The following is a 14933-nucleotide window of genomic DNA, read 5'->3' as shown; positions in this document are numbered from 1 at the left end:
AAAATGGATTTTAACGTCGTATATTTTGAAGTTACACCTATACAAAGCATTCAATATTTAACATGTTTGATATTATGCCATAGAAATACACCAAATCAACAATAGAAGTTTTTTCCCCTCTTAAATCGTGTAGATAAAATGAAATGCTTAATTGACTCAGACAGTGTTTTGTCCTGTTGTAGAATTAATTCAAACTCGTATTTCACTTTTATAATCCAGTTCCTAATAAAGAACAACAGATATAGCTTCAACCATCGTAGTTTTAGGCATTACATCATATGTAAATGGAGCGGTCACCTCGTTTTAAGACTTTATTAATACAAACTCAAAGTAATCAAAAAAATTTATTTCAAAAATACTCAGAGAAAATTCCAAAACGGAAAGTCCCTAATCAAATGGTAAAATTGAAAGCTCAAACACATCATACGAATGGACTGCAACTGTTATACTCCTGACTTGGTACAGGCTTTTTTTATGTAGAAAATGATAGATTAAACCTGGTTTGTTAGACAGCTAAACCTTTCACTTCGCATAAAATTCCGTTATATTGTAAATAATGTGTGAATAATACAAAAAAATGGTAAAAATATCAAAATTTGGCTGACACCAGTCAACATTGTGTTATAATACCAGAATGACATTTAGACAAAGTCCATAATCAAAAATGAAAGACAAGCATACACAAACTGACCATAGCACAATAACGAAGTGACATGTATTACCGAGCCACGAGTGAATCTATGCCTTTACTGAGTAAATAACATCATACAAAGTCAATAACATACAAGGAATCGTAAAACGATAAATTACGATATATAAAAAAGATGTGGTATGATTGCAAATGAGACAACTCTCAACAAGAGACCAAATGATACAGAAATTAACAACCATAGGTCACCGTACGGCCTTCAACAATAAGCAAAGCCAATGCCGCATAGTCAGCTATAAAAGGCCCCGAAAAGACAATGTAAAACAATTCAAACGAGAAAACTAACGGCCCCATTTGCGTTTCGTCTTCATAAGAATCTTCAATGACACTCAGATCAAAAAAGTTATATAGCCAAATTCTCGTTTAAATTGTTTTACATTGTCACTTCGGGGCCTTTTCCGATCAATTCGACCGCTACTCGACGAATTCTCAAAAACTCTCGGGTAGAAAGTCAGATCGATGACGATCAAGGTAGACTATCCCGAACATTCTTATCGATTGAGTCAGACCAGTCTCCCGATCACGTAATTTGTCTTGATCGGGCTCGATCGAGTTGATCTGATCGGCGGTGTGAACCTAGTTTAACATTATTAATTAAAACTGTTGACTAAAACTTTTAAATTCCTCCATCTATATAGTTTACTAAGAGGCAGAAAAAATATCTAACGTTAATCGTCCATTTAAAGAAACCTATCAGAAGCGTTTAAGTAACACATAAAGCATAATATCGCAGCATTGTAATTTATATTTCAGCTACGAAACCTACTGTTGTCTCTACATCCGAAACAAAGTAATATATGGATAGTTCGTGCAATATCGATTTTATGTCAAGTCACCCTTGTTAAACAAATCTAAGGTTCACTTAGTGATAGAAAAGTGTTCTTTTGTACAAATAGCACAAATCAATATTAAAACAAATACGAGAAGAATCGAATGTTTGAATCTCACAATAATGATGACGTTAGACTTTGAAGTTTCTTATTATAGCATATTGACATTATAAACAATCTTTTAATAATGTAAGTAAACGTGATAGCTGTAGGAATTGATGGTTTTTTTTTATTTGTCCGCTTATCCTTAAATTGTGCCAACTGTTTTACAAATTTTTGTAATGCACCTAGCATAAAGAGAATATATAATTACACGTTTCGAGCAATTCATGTTTTATTTTCTTTGTGATTTGCCAAAATATGTATCAGATATACTTCTTTTGAAAATTATATGGCATTGGAAATTATTGATATATAATTTGTTCTCTATTTTAGGCTTCTTTTGTGTTTCTCTATGTCAAACGAATTTAAGCAAATATAAGAATTCAGAAGTACAAGTATTGGTATTTAATAATTTGACCCTCTAGAAACAAATGGTCATTTCTATACATAACAGTTATTAAGTTTTAATATTTTCAATATTAGAAGACTCACCAATCAAGGATATATTTAAAAGGATTTTGGTGCGACTATTAGGAGTGAAGCTTATCTTGTACGATGGACTTAATTTTTATCATTTCACTCGTGACTCTGTTATCGACGACAAAAGTAGATTCTTTTTTGAGACTTCCAACTGATGCTGATGTTCAATTCAAAGGTTGGTTATAGATTAAAGATAATTGAAATAAAAAAAAGTTTTATAAAGTGCACTGTTCTTGATTATAGTACCATTATGGTAAGTGAAATTGAAGTTAAATAAAGGGTTGGCATGTAGGTAACTGCTAGTAGTCTGTTGTTATTCAATGTATTATTGTCATTTTGCTTATTTTCTTTTGTTACCTTTTGAGTTTTTTATGGGCGTATTGTTGTGCGTTTCTTGTGTATAATTCGGAGTTTAGTATGACGTCCATGATCACTGAACTAGTATACATATGTGTTAAGGGGCCAGTTAAAGGATGCCGCCGGGTGCGGGAGTTTCCCGCTGCATTGAAGACCCATCGGTGGCCTTCGGCTGTTGTCTTCTGTTTGATCGAGTTGTTGAATCTTCGACACATTCCCCATTTCAATTTTCAATGTTTGGTTTACTAAGATTGTAAATAATTTTATTTCAATATAACACGTGGACTTTGGATATATGTTTCTCTGGCCTCTGCCTTGTGATTTAGAAAAAAACAAATTGGTTATATGTTATATACATCAATTCTTCGTTAATCGTGTTTGTTCTTTAAAACGTAGAGTGTTTTATTTTGCAAAGCTAAGTATTAAGTTAGAGAGACACAAAAAAAAACGAACTGAAAATGTGATAATCTAAAGTATATTATCATATCTTTTAACTATTTTGATCTGAGCGTCACTGATGAGTTTTATTTAGACGAAACGCGCGTCTGGCGTATACAAATATAATCCTGGTACTTTTGAGAACTATTTACACCACTGGGTCGACGCCACTGCTGGTGGACGTTTCGTCCCCAATGGTATCACCAGCCCAGTAGTCAGCACTTCGGTGTTGACATGAATATCAATTATATGGTCATTTTTATAAATTTTCTGTTTACAAAACTTTGAATTTTTCGAAAAACTAAGGATTTTCTTACCCCAGGAGTAGATTACCTAAGCCGTATTTGGCACAACGTTTTGGAATGTTGGGTCCTCAATGCTCTTCAACATTGTATTTGTTTGGCTTTTCTTTATTTTGATCTGAGCGTTACTGATGAGTCTTATGTAGACGAAACGCGCGTCTGGCGTATAAAATTATAATCCCGGTACTTTTGATAACTTTAATCATATTAAGTGTAACACAAGTAGATATCTTACCGTAAAAGAAAGTGATACATATATTTGTATTCAGCATTAATTTTAAGTACAGTTAAGCCCAAAATAAGATGAACAATACCCGCCAAAACAACATTAGTTTTATACGCAGAATATTTCAAAATATTTCAGTAAAAGTAAGGTTTTTATATACGGTTCGGGGTGTAGGGATACAAAAGTTATCGATATGTTTGTTGGTTCACCTCTGGTCTAAACAAATAATCAACTTTTCGAATCGGAAATGTTTAACAATCAATGCTGACATGAGAATACTAGTAGTCTAATTATCTTTGTCAAAGATTACCACAAAAATACTATAAATGATGTTTTAAACTTTATTTCATTTGCATAGTAATGCTTCATACTGAAATTTGACTTATATATAACACTGTGTCATTTTGTGACCGTTTGTAGCTTGCTGTGTAGCATGGGTTTGGTCATTGTTGAAGGCCTTATGATGATGATATATTGTTTCTAGGTTACTTCCAAATTGTTTGATGGATAAAATGAAGAGTTATCCCATCGGAAATTACCACATATTCTAATTTTTAAAAACGGAGAAATACTGATCGATATGCCAATTTATAATAGATTAACTGTATGTTTCATGAATATAGTTTCGCATTTGATCAATAATAACATTGGTTTGTCTAGGCCTCTGGTCAAAACATAAAAGCAACTATATAAATCGGAAATGTTCAACATTCTTTATGCTGACATAGAAATCTAAATAGACTTTTAACAATAATAATATGATAACGATGATATTAGTATATCAACAACTTTGAACATATTGCGATCCATCTGCTACTCAAAATACAAACGGATTAAAATATGATATCAGAAGTCTAATTCGATTTATCTTTATCAAAGATTACCACAAAAATACTATAAATGAACTCTTAAACTCTATGTTAATTGCCTAGTAAAGCTTCATACTGAAATTTTACTTTTATTAAACACTAAATTAGTTTGGCAAAGACTGACGGCGATACCGGCTTACTAAAATTGTTCGAGCAACAGACACCCAAGAGTCAATATTCTACTAGTGATAAGTATTCATGTCGAGTATTTTGTCTTAGCAATACATTGAAAAGATATTTCAGCTAGAACAGGCAAGCAATACGAAAAGTACCTGAAGAAAAAAAATGTATGAAAACAATTGACAGCTAGAAGTCTACAACATTGTAGATTGTAAAGACATTAACCTTTGTCTCGTTTGGTAAATTTCAAATCTGTAATCAAACTATCAGCCAGGGTTCCAAATACCTTGGGGGATATCCTTCCTTTTTCTTATTTATACCATTAATGACCATAACGACTTTATCCCTAATTAATCAACGCCTTGGCTATAAAAATGATTTATAATATTACAAACTACTTTTAAATCATTATTTTTTATTAAGACAAACACTATTCTTTCAACTTTCGAACGCAGATTTTAGGGACCTAGTTATTATCATTACGATCGTTTAATTCATTATCATCTTTTGTATGTCATGGATTTTTTTTTATTAAGAAAATATTCTACGGTAAGACAAATCACCAAATCAATTATTTCCGAAACAGGTATGATACTTTTCATATAGTACGGATATTTCAAGCGGATATTTTATAACTACAAGAATAAAAAAGCAATAAAGCAATACATAAACAAAAGAGGGACGAAAGATACCAGAGGGACAGTCAAACTCATAGATTGAAAATAAACTGACAATGTCATCGCTAAAAATTAAAAGACAGACAAATAATAATACAGAAGACACAACAAAGAAAAATAAAGACTAAGCAACACGAACAAGGGCTGGAGTGATCTCAGGTGCTCCGGAAGAGTAAGAAGATTCTGCTCCACATGTGACACCCGTCGTGTTGCTAATGTTATTACAAATCCGGTAAATAGTTTAATTCGGTAGCTGACAATATAAAAAAGAAGATGTGGTATGATTGCAAATGAGACAACTATGCACAAAAGACCAAAATGAAACATACAAAGGGGCGGGAATCTGCTCTTCAACATACTAGAGGCTGCTCATTGCATTGTTACATGGTTTTACGTATAACAATACTACCGATAGGTGTCGGAAAAAAATATTTCCGTTCAAAACCGGACTTCCCCTCATATGCATACTACCCCAATCAGAACCAAACAGTATATACGGACAATTGGTCTCATATAATCAATGCTGTACAATAAACCATATACATTTAAAAAAGACAGATGTGGGGATCGTTCTTCATGTTTGGAGTACATATTTATAAGTCTCCAATCTTAATAATTGAGATAGCATAAGAGTGACGTACTGAGGAATAGAAATATTTAAGTATTTTCAAATCTTTTTGTGTTGATGTGTTTCTGTTTTCCAATAGTTAATAGTTATATTTTAATGCAATTGTAAATCTGAATAGTAAACAGTGATTTTCTGATATTGGTTCTAAAGTGGACCAAGTGCATATTACTGATTGCTAAGTTTCTTTTGAACAATGGTTTGATAGAGAAATGACTGATATTAAAAATATTCGATCCTTTGTCAAAGAATCTTAAAATATCCATGTCATTCTTATCATAGAGTAATAATTATTAAGAGATATTAAAATATATGAAACATAATTACTTGTCATTTTATTTTTTATTAATTTTTCATATATCATTCGTTTTGCAATATTGCATTTATATAGAAGTTGAGTATTCGATCAAGATTGTACAATTCTGTCAAAAATATTTATCTTTTAAAAATAAGCCCGTGGTAAAATATGAATATATCGTTTGATCTGTTCTGATCGTACTCAAACGCCATACGCTTTTTTATGAAAGAACTGTCTGACGTCATAGAACGGAATATAAGCATTTTACGGGAAAATACAAAATACACGATTCTGAAACCGAAAATCTTCATCAACAAGGAAACTCTAACAAACAATGCTTAAGTGTGTAATAAGACATTCTGTTTATACATATATGCCATTTTAAGTAAAATGATCATTTAAAATCATTAAAACCTATCTAACTACGTTATTGTAAATAGTATAAGCAAGTCACTAATTCAGTTTGTTCAGTTCTTTTACGTCAATTTGATAGTGCGCTTTTTTTATGAGAATGGCAAATATTTGCCTTCACCTAGAGCGATTCGATTCAAAATAAATGCCGTATTTGTCCTATTAGAATCCAAATAATTCATAGGGGCTTGAATTAATACTGATTTTATTTACCACGGGTTTGCACTTTGAGCCGATATTTTACCACTCGCTGTGGCTCGTGGTAAAATATTTGGCATAAAGGCCAACCCGTGGTAAAATCACTATGAAGTCAAGCCCCTTGAATTATTTCGTAATTTTACAGCCAATTAGCCCCGTTAACAAATCATCCAATTTCATCATTGGAATGAATGGATAAAATTAGAAAGAAGTCTAAAGAATTCTAAATACATTTGAAATAAAATGATATGTTAAGAGGCGTATTGTTTTTAAGACAAACTATACTTATATTATTAATCACAAGACACGATTTAAGTGAGAGTAATCTTCAAATTAAAACAAAAAATTTCGACATACTTGTTTGAAAAAAAATCGTCTGTTTTATACAGTGCATACGTTTAAAGATACATGCAAATAAACTCATCATAGATACCAGGTTTTAAAACTTTCATTTACGCCAGACGCGCGTTATGTCTACAAAGAACTCATCAGTGACGCTCGAATTAAATAAAATTAAAAAGGCCAAATAAAGCACAAAGTTGAATAGCATTGAGGACCAAAATTCCTAAAAGTTTTGCCAAATACAGCCAAGGTAATATATTCCTGAGGTAGATAAGCCTTAGTATTTAAAAAATTCAAAGTTTTGTAAACAGTTAATTTATAAATATGACCATATCAATGATGATTCATGTCAGATGTGCTGACTACTGGGCTGGTTATACCCTCGGGGAATAAAACTACACCAGCAGTGCACCTGAAAGTATTAGTAAAATGGGAAAATGACTATACTCTCCATCAGTACATATCATCATATGTTTAATAAAACATTTGATTATATTCGACAGTGTATGAAAAAAATAAATAACTTTTATTAGAGATTGTAACACAGTGATGACTGCTGTAACCATATTTTGACTATTTTACCGAATATGTCTGTTTTGTTCACGCATCGCTGTAAAAATTAACGGAATTTGATGCAACTGTCATACAAGTGAGAGGTTAAGCGCTATAAAACCAGGTTTAATCCACCATTTTCTACATTTGAAAATGTTTGTAACAAGTCAGCAATATGTCAGTTGTTGTCCATTCGTTTTGTGTGTTTTATCATTTGATTTTGCCATTTGATTGGGGACTTTCCGTTTTGAATTTTCCTCGGAGTTCAGTATTTTTGTGATTTTACTTTTTGATATATTTTCTGATATAATATGCATATTGATTATTGATTGTATTGAATGGGTGTTAAATAAACATAAAATTTAATATGGCTTTTAAAGTTTTATCCCCACTCACTCTTATATGAAACGTTGTCATTCATTCATACTTAAAATGTATTAAAACATTAAAACCAACATTTAAATTTTGTAAGTCATATTTCTGTATCAATATTTGATTTTCAAAATCTATTGTTAATTTGAATTATAACATATATTGTGACCTGACATATTGAACACATATGGATTAAAACATGCGATTACACCTTTAAGTCTGAAATGGTGAACGTGGACATTTAATTGAGAAAAAGTCTTACTTTTGTTATAAAATTTACTCCTTTAAAGTCATCTGTTTTTAGAGATACTTCAATGTTTAGTTCTTATTTCACCTTGATTGTTTCGCAAAAAAAATATGAAGTTGTTAATATGGAAAACTGAGACTATCTTATAGTACAAATTAGGAAACATTTTAATCTGACTGCATTTAATGTTACACTTTAAATAACAGATTAATTTAATTATCTGGTTAAAATGATACATATCCCATACGGAATAAGTTGTATACCTCTCTCCTTTTGTTCATGAATTTGTTTAGCTAAAATGTCAAATGGTTTAAATGATCATTTGTCTTTGCATATTTTGCATTCCATACGAAACAATCTTAGAATAATGCTAACTGGTCACAGACCGTTGACAATATAATGGAATTTTATGCAATTGTCATACACGTGAGAGTTTTGCTAGATAAAAAAAACAGGTTTAATCCACCATTTTCTGCATAAGAAAATGCCTGTACAAAGTTAAGAATATAACAGTTGTTATCCATTTGTTTGATGTGTTTGAGTTTGGTTTTGCCACTTGATTAGGGACTTTCGGTTTTGAATTTTCCTCGGAGTTTGATATTTTTGTGATGTTACCTTTAGAATAACATATATATGTTATAATTTCATATGCTCTTTTATCTATGTTGATCTTAGTACAATTGAAAACATGAATAATGAATAGTGATATTTCTGATATTAATACTAAAGTAGACCATGTATTATCTGAAAGAATTGCTTGTCATATTTCGTATGTAGACTGTGTTTCAATAAAAACAAATGATGACCGGTATTATGAAAAAATCTATTAACTGTGTTATAACTTTTCAATTGAGTCTTCCTGGTTAATCACCACTCTTCTCTACTATACTGTTTATTTTATTTTATTTGATATTTTCATCTCATCTTGTCATGTGTGATTGTGTTATGTTATATAACTTTTGATGAACTTCTTTGTACCATTGTAACTTTATGGTGTTTGAGAAATAAAGAATCTTGAAAGTCAAAGAAATTTGAAATCTGAATGTCAAACTCATCATAAAGTTATAATTATAGATCAATATTAACATATTTGAAAAATAATAACTTGTCGTTTTATTTTTAATAGTTTTGATTGTTCATATGTGTTTGTAAAATTGCATTCAAATTGAAGTTTAGAAACTAGATTTGTATAAGATATCTTACACTTTGTTAAAAATATCTATTTTGATATAAATTATTGCAGATATAAAATTAAAATGTGAAAATCATACAAATTGGATTTCACATTGGTTTTTATGTTATATAGTTATTACGGTATTATAGTTACTAAACTTATAACTTGTTTTTGATACACCAGACGCGCGTTTCGTCGAGATAAGACTCGTCAGTCACGCTCAGATACATTTTTTTTAAAGTGCAAAGGCGAAGAGCATTGAAGGCTTAAAATTTCAAAATTCCATAAGTCTTGTGCAAATATATATACCATACATTATAAAAGGGAGACGATGTGTACCGTGGTTGTTTTTTTTTTTTTTTGGTATCGCATTATTTGGTAATTTCTTTATTCGTCGGCATTGTATTTTACCGATGTTATATTTAGCCCTTCAAAATATTACACGTAAAGTTTAAAAGCCAATCAGCCATATTAGAAAAATGTTCGATTATTTCATAACAACTAATGATTGAAATTAGAACGATGTCGCCAGGTTAATAAATATGTTTAAAAAAAGAATAAGAAACTCAGGAATATGGCATTTGTTATCTTATAGTTTGTTTCTATGGATGTTACATTGTAGTTGTGTTTTTTGTTGTACTTCAGTGTTTCTTTAGTTTCGTTGTCTTCCTCTGTTATAGTTGATGTTTTTCGATCAATTTAAGTTTGTAACCCGGAATTGTTTTCTCTCAATCGACTTATGACTTTTGAACAGCGGTATACTATTGTTGCCTTATTCTAGATTGTAAAAATGAATGAATATGACGAATAACGTTGGATATTTTACGCGACACATTAAATTCTTAATACAATAGTCTTCAAATGTATGTTTTGTATGAAAATATTACTACATTATATATGTATTTATTTGCAGAAATTGTTCAGTTGATACAAGTTAAAAGTTTTAAATTTCATTCAGTATAGTTTTAACTAGGAAATAAACGTAAAAAACGAATTTAAATTCCTCTCCAAAAGGAAAATAAGTTTTTTTAAACATTAAATTTTATCAAACTTTTTCACTTTAATTCATATCGATGATTTATTTGATAGTTTGATAAAATAATACGAACATTGGTTATTGTTCGTATTAAATGTTTGTTATTTAAACATTTTCAAATACTCACGACTAAAAGCCGTTTGCTTTTAAAGCTTTAACACTTGTCACACTTTTCCGATACTTTGTTATTCATACTTAAAATGTATTAAACCAACATTTAAATTTGAAACGTCATATTTCTATTTCAATGTTTTATCTTCCATAAGTTATTGTCCATTTGAAGAAATAACATATTTTGTGCTCCTATATACTGAATACATATGGAATAATATATTGCGGGTATATTTGAACTCTGAAACGGTGAATGTTGAAAATTTTAAAAAGAAAATAAACGTTTTTCTCCGTACTAAATATAGCGCTGGTAATGTTTTTTGCTTTTGGATATCAGGAATATCGTTAAATATAAAAAAGAAAAAGTGGTTTGATTGCCAATGAGACAACTGTAAAATAATAAAAAATAAAATGAAAGCTTTATACCTCTTTCGTTTTACCTCGTTTGATTTCAGCGAAAGCGAAGGGAAATTTTCATATGACTGCATCTCGCCCTTTGAATAACAGACTTATTCCATTTCACTGATTATGATTATATAATCTATTTTTAATGCCGTTGATAAAGACAACAATAGTATATCGCTATTAAAAAGTCATAAATCGATAGAGAGAAACAATTCCAGGTTACAAACTGAAACCTAGGAAAACAAATCAATTATAAAAAGAAGAACAACAGAACAATAGAAACATGGAAGTGCAACAAAAACAGATCACCTATTGGTCAATTTGACCCTGATTTTGATCCAGAGAAAATACATGTCAAAATGACGTCAAAATGATTCATATTATATAACAGTTGACTACAATGTAAACTGAACTAAATAACTTATGAACAAACTAATATAATAGTGTGATGTTAGTACTTGGTCTCTTTAACGATCACTTGTCATTTTTTTAATCGACGGCCATTGTACATAAATAAGTGGTTTTAATAAAATTGTAATTAGACATTTGTCAATATAACATTAATTTCGAAGTTATAAGTAGAGTTAGGTAAATATGTTTGTAGACATTGATTAAAGTGATAGCACAAAAGAAATGAAAGTTTTTCTTGCATGTTGTTTATGTAACTTAGGTTACAATAATGAAGGTGAACTTAAGAATTGAATTTATTAAATATCATGCACTTTTTCTTAAGTTTTGATTTACACTCCACATGATAGGCAAGTCTATTTAGACATTCAAAACTACTGTAAATTATATCAAAATAGATAAGAGTAACTATATGATGATTTCAAGTGAAAATGATTGATAGTATCGAAAATTAAAAAAAAATGAAATTCGATGTTACGCGTCTTCTGATTGGCTGAAATTAATCTCGAAGTTACAAGTAGAGTTAGTAGACATTGATTAAAGTGATCGTACAGAAGAAATGAAAGTTTTTCATGCATGTTGTTTATGTAACTTAGGGTACAATAATAAAGGATGTTTGGTACTTGTTTGACTTTTTGTTAGATATTCGGAACTCTCTACTTTTATCCATGTAGTGCCAATTTAAATTTTGCCCACTAATTCCTTCTTTTTATAATTCTATAATATAAAGTTTCAAAAGATTTGTTTTAAATCTTATAAATTCCTTGTTATTTTTATAGATTTTCAGAGAAAAAGAAGTCAATATCAAATGTATGAAAAGTCCACAGGGAAACAATTCCAGCCAAATTTATAAATAATTATCTCATAAAGACAAGAACACGGACCTACATTTTTCTCCTTTAAAAGTACTGCTATTTTTAAACTGTCAATTTATAATGGTTTTTCAAAAGCTGGTGATTTTAAAACAGAGGAGCAAACATTCTTAAGAATTGAATTTATCAAATACATTGTATCAAGCACTTTTTCTGTTTTTTTTTCGTTTAAACTTCACATGACAGACGGACTATTTAGACATTCAAAACTACTGTCAATTGTATCAAAACATAATACAATAACTATATAACACTTAAATTTTCCAGTGAAAATGAGTGATTGTATCGAAAATAAAAAAAAATGAACAAATCATCAAAGTTATATAGGGGATATTGCAACTTGACTGGCTGTCCGTCCGTATCCCACTGATTGTTACTATAGAGGTTGTATTTTTCCACATAAACTTTACCAAAGGTTAAGTTACAAGGTCACGTGTTATCCTAGGAGATAAAAAAAACCAAACCCAAATTCTCTACTAACCTCAGATCAATCGGAAAACTCAAGGGCAAAGTTTCAATTATTTAATCGTCTTACATAATAGAAGTAAACATAAAGTTGGTCCATTATAAAAACTATAAAGTTATGAGTACATTTCTGGGGACCAATGTAGACACATAAGTGGCAAGTCTAAAAAAATGTATCAGTTAATTCATTGTTTACTTTAAAAAAAGCCAGATAAAAAATACTTTTCCTTCTTAAATCATAAAATTGCTATTTTCTATTGGCTTTTTGACAAAACCTTGAGGATAGTTGGTCCTTAGTGCTCTTTAACTTCGTACTTGATTTGGCTCCTTTTAACTTCTTTCATACGAGATTAATCTTTAGATAAAAAGCGCATCTGGAAATCAAAATCTAAACCCTTAAGTTTATTTATATCTGAATGCAATTCAACTCTAATAAATGGCCCATCAACTAATAAATACCTTATTGTTAAAATATTGTTAAAATCACTATATGACTGAAATAACAATAGTGAAAATTTTAATCATTTATTTAAAGGACACAATAAAGAACATTCAGTTCATTTAAATCATTTATTTAACAGACAATTATTACCAATCAGTTCATAAAAGTAAATAGCATATAGTTGCAAGAAAAATCGATCAGAATATAACTGCATCCAGAAAAAAACCCTCACTATTAACATCGGTTTTTAAGCTTTACCATAAAACGCAAGGTTTGGCTAGCTACAGAACCAGGTTCAACATACTATTTTTTCTTAAATGTCCTATACCAAGTCAGGAATATAGCAGTTGTTATCTAAACGTTTGTTTTATGTAAGTTTCATTGTCGTTTGTTTTTTGTTTCATTTCTGCTCAGTGGTGGTGTTATTGTGTTGTTTTCCTATTAAAGTTGATGTGTTTCCCTCGGTTTTAGTTTGTAACGTGGATTTGTTTTTTTCCCAATCAATTTATGACTTTTGAACAGCGGTTTAATACTGTTGCCTTTATTTATTTCGGTTGAAAATTTGACTGAATACTCGGTTTCTTACCATTTCAGCTAAAATATGTGTTTTGCATACTGTAAACAGGGAAATTTTCGTGGCAGTTTAATTTTCGCTATTTTCACGGTAAGACTTGAAACGCAAAAATGAAATGACAGCAAAAATGTCAAGGAAAATGTATTCATAAGATGCAGACCATACATATATACGTATCTGAATAGGATATGTAGAGGACCACTAATCTCATTAGCATTGATAACATCTCAAGCTAGCGGACATTATGTGCTAATGTAAAATACTACCTTTCCCGAGGTTCCACACAAAGCTGTGTCATTATTATAAAAAAAGAATACGGTCTGACTAATCTGAACTTGATAATTTCTTATCTATGTTTACAGAAGATATTTACATTCATGTAAAGGAAGGAAAGAGAACAAGAAGATCTGCAGACGACAGCTTTCATCCAGAGACGTTTGACCTTGATTTGACAGTGGAAGGATTATCGATCCATATGCATCTTACGCGCAATGACCAAATAAAGACAAAAGTGCCAACTTTGACCGTTCAAAGTGGCAGTATTAAGTCTCATGCTGTTTCAGACAACGAGGTAAACGTGTGGCTAAATTTTGAATATGTACATTCTCTCAAATAAGAATAAAGGTATCTGTATCCTTAAATGGTAGCAAAGATAACTGTACAGGAAATATATGCGCAAACGTATACATGTACAAAAGCATTTTACATAACTGTAGTAATTCAGCTGTAATATTGTTCACCAAAATATCCTTAAATAAACGTTGTCAGCTGTTTTTAGAAGGATCAATTACACCCGGCACTGCTTTTTTTATGTAAAAGATAAAACTGTAAATAAACTCATTATATATACCAGGATTGAAATTTTATATTTGAGCCAGACGCGCGTTTCGTCTACAAAAGACTCATCACTGACGCTCGAATAAAAAATCGTAAACAGGTCAAATAAAGATAAAAGACCGGATAGTATTTCTTATGACAAGACCTATCTATTGCATTTATTGTTAACTTGTTTTCGTCCTGAACATGCATTACATATTTGCCACTGGACGTTAAGCAACCAACAATCAATTAATCTAATGTAAAATAATCAAAGCCTGAACGGTTTAATTTTTCCTTTATTGTTTTTTTTTTCAGGAATCCATATTTTACCAAGATATTCAGTCAGGAGCACTTCTTGTTATGCAGAGTGATCGGATAAATAGTAGTAGCATGGTAAGTTAAAAATCTATAAAGATTTCCCTTTTTTATGCCCCATCTATGGGCATTATGTTTTCTGGTCTGGGCATCTGTT

The 14933-nt window shown here is 30.5% G+C and overlaps 1 protein-coding gene across 1 annotated transcript in view; it reads left to right on the top strand.

Annotated features, from left to right (window-relative positions):
- The first annotated feature begins 2078 nt into the window (after window positions 1–2078).
- The window catches only part of LOC143058133 (uncharacterized), a 50634-nt gene continuing 37779 nt past the window's right edge, over window positions 2079–14933 (top strand). Inside the window, exons 1-3 of the mRNA XM_076231594.1 lie at window positions 2079–2296; window positions 14005–14213; window positions 14777–14854. Coding sequence (XP_076087709.1) covers window positions 2197–2296; window positions 14005–14213; window positions 14777–14854 — 387 coding nt within the window. The 5' untranslated portion in view covers window positions 2079–2196. The remainder of the gene's footprint in view (window positions 2297–14004; window positions 14214–14776; window positions 14855–14933) is intronic.

This window comes from Mytilus galloprovincialis, chromosome 14 (genome assembly GCF_965363235.1).
Source record: "Mytilus galloprovincialis chromosome 14, xbMytGall1.hap1.1, whole genome shotgun sequence".
Taxonomy (NCBI): domain Eukaryota; kingdom Metazoa; phylum Mollusca; class Bivalvia; order Mytilida; family Mytilidae; genus Mytilus; species Mytilus galloprovincialis.
The sequence above is the reverse complement of the archived record's forward strand: the minus strand, read 5'-3'. Positions and strand labels throughout refer to the sequence as shown.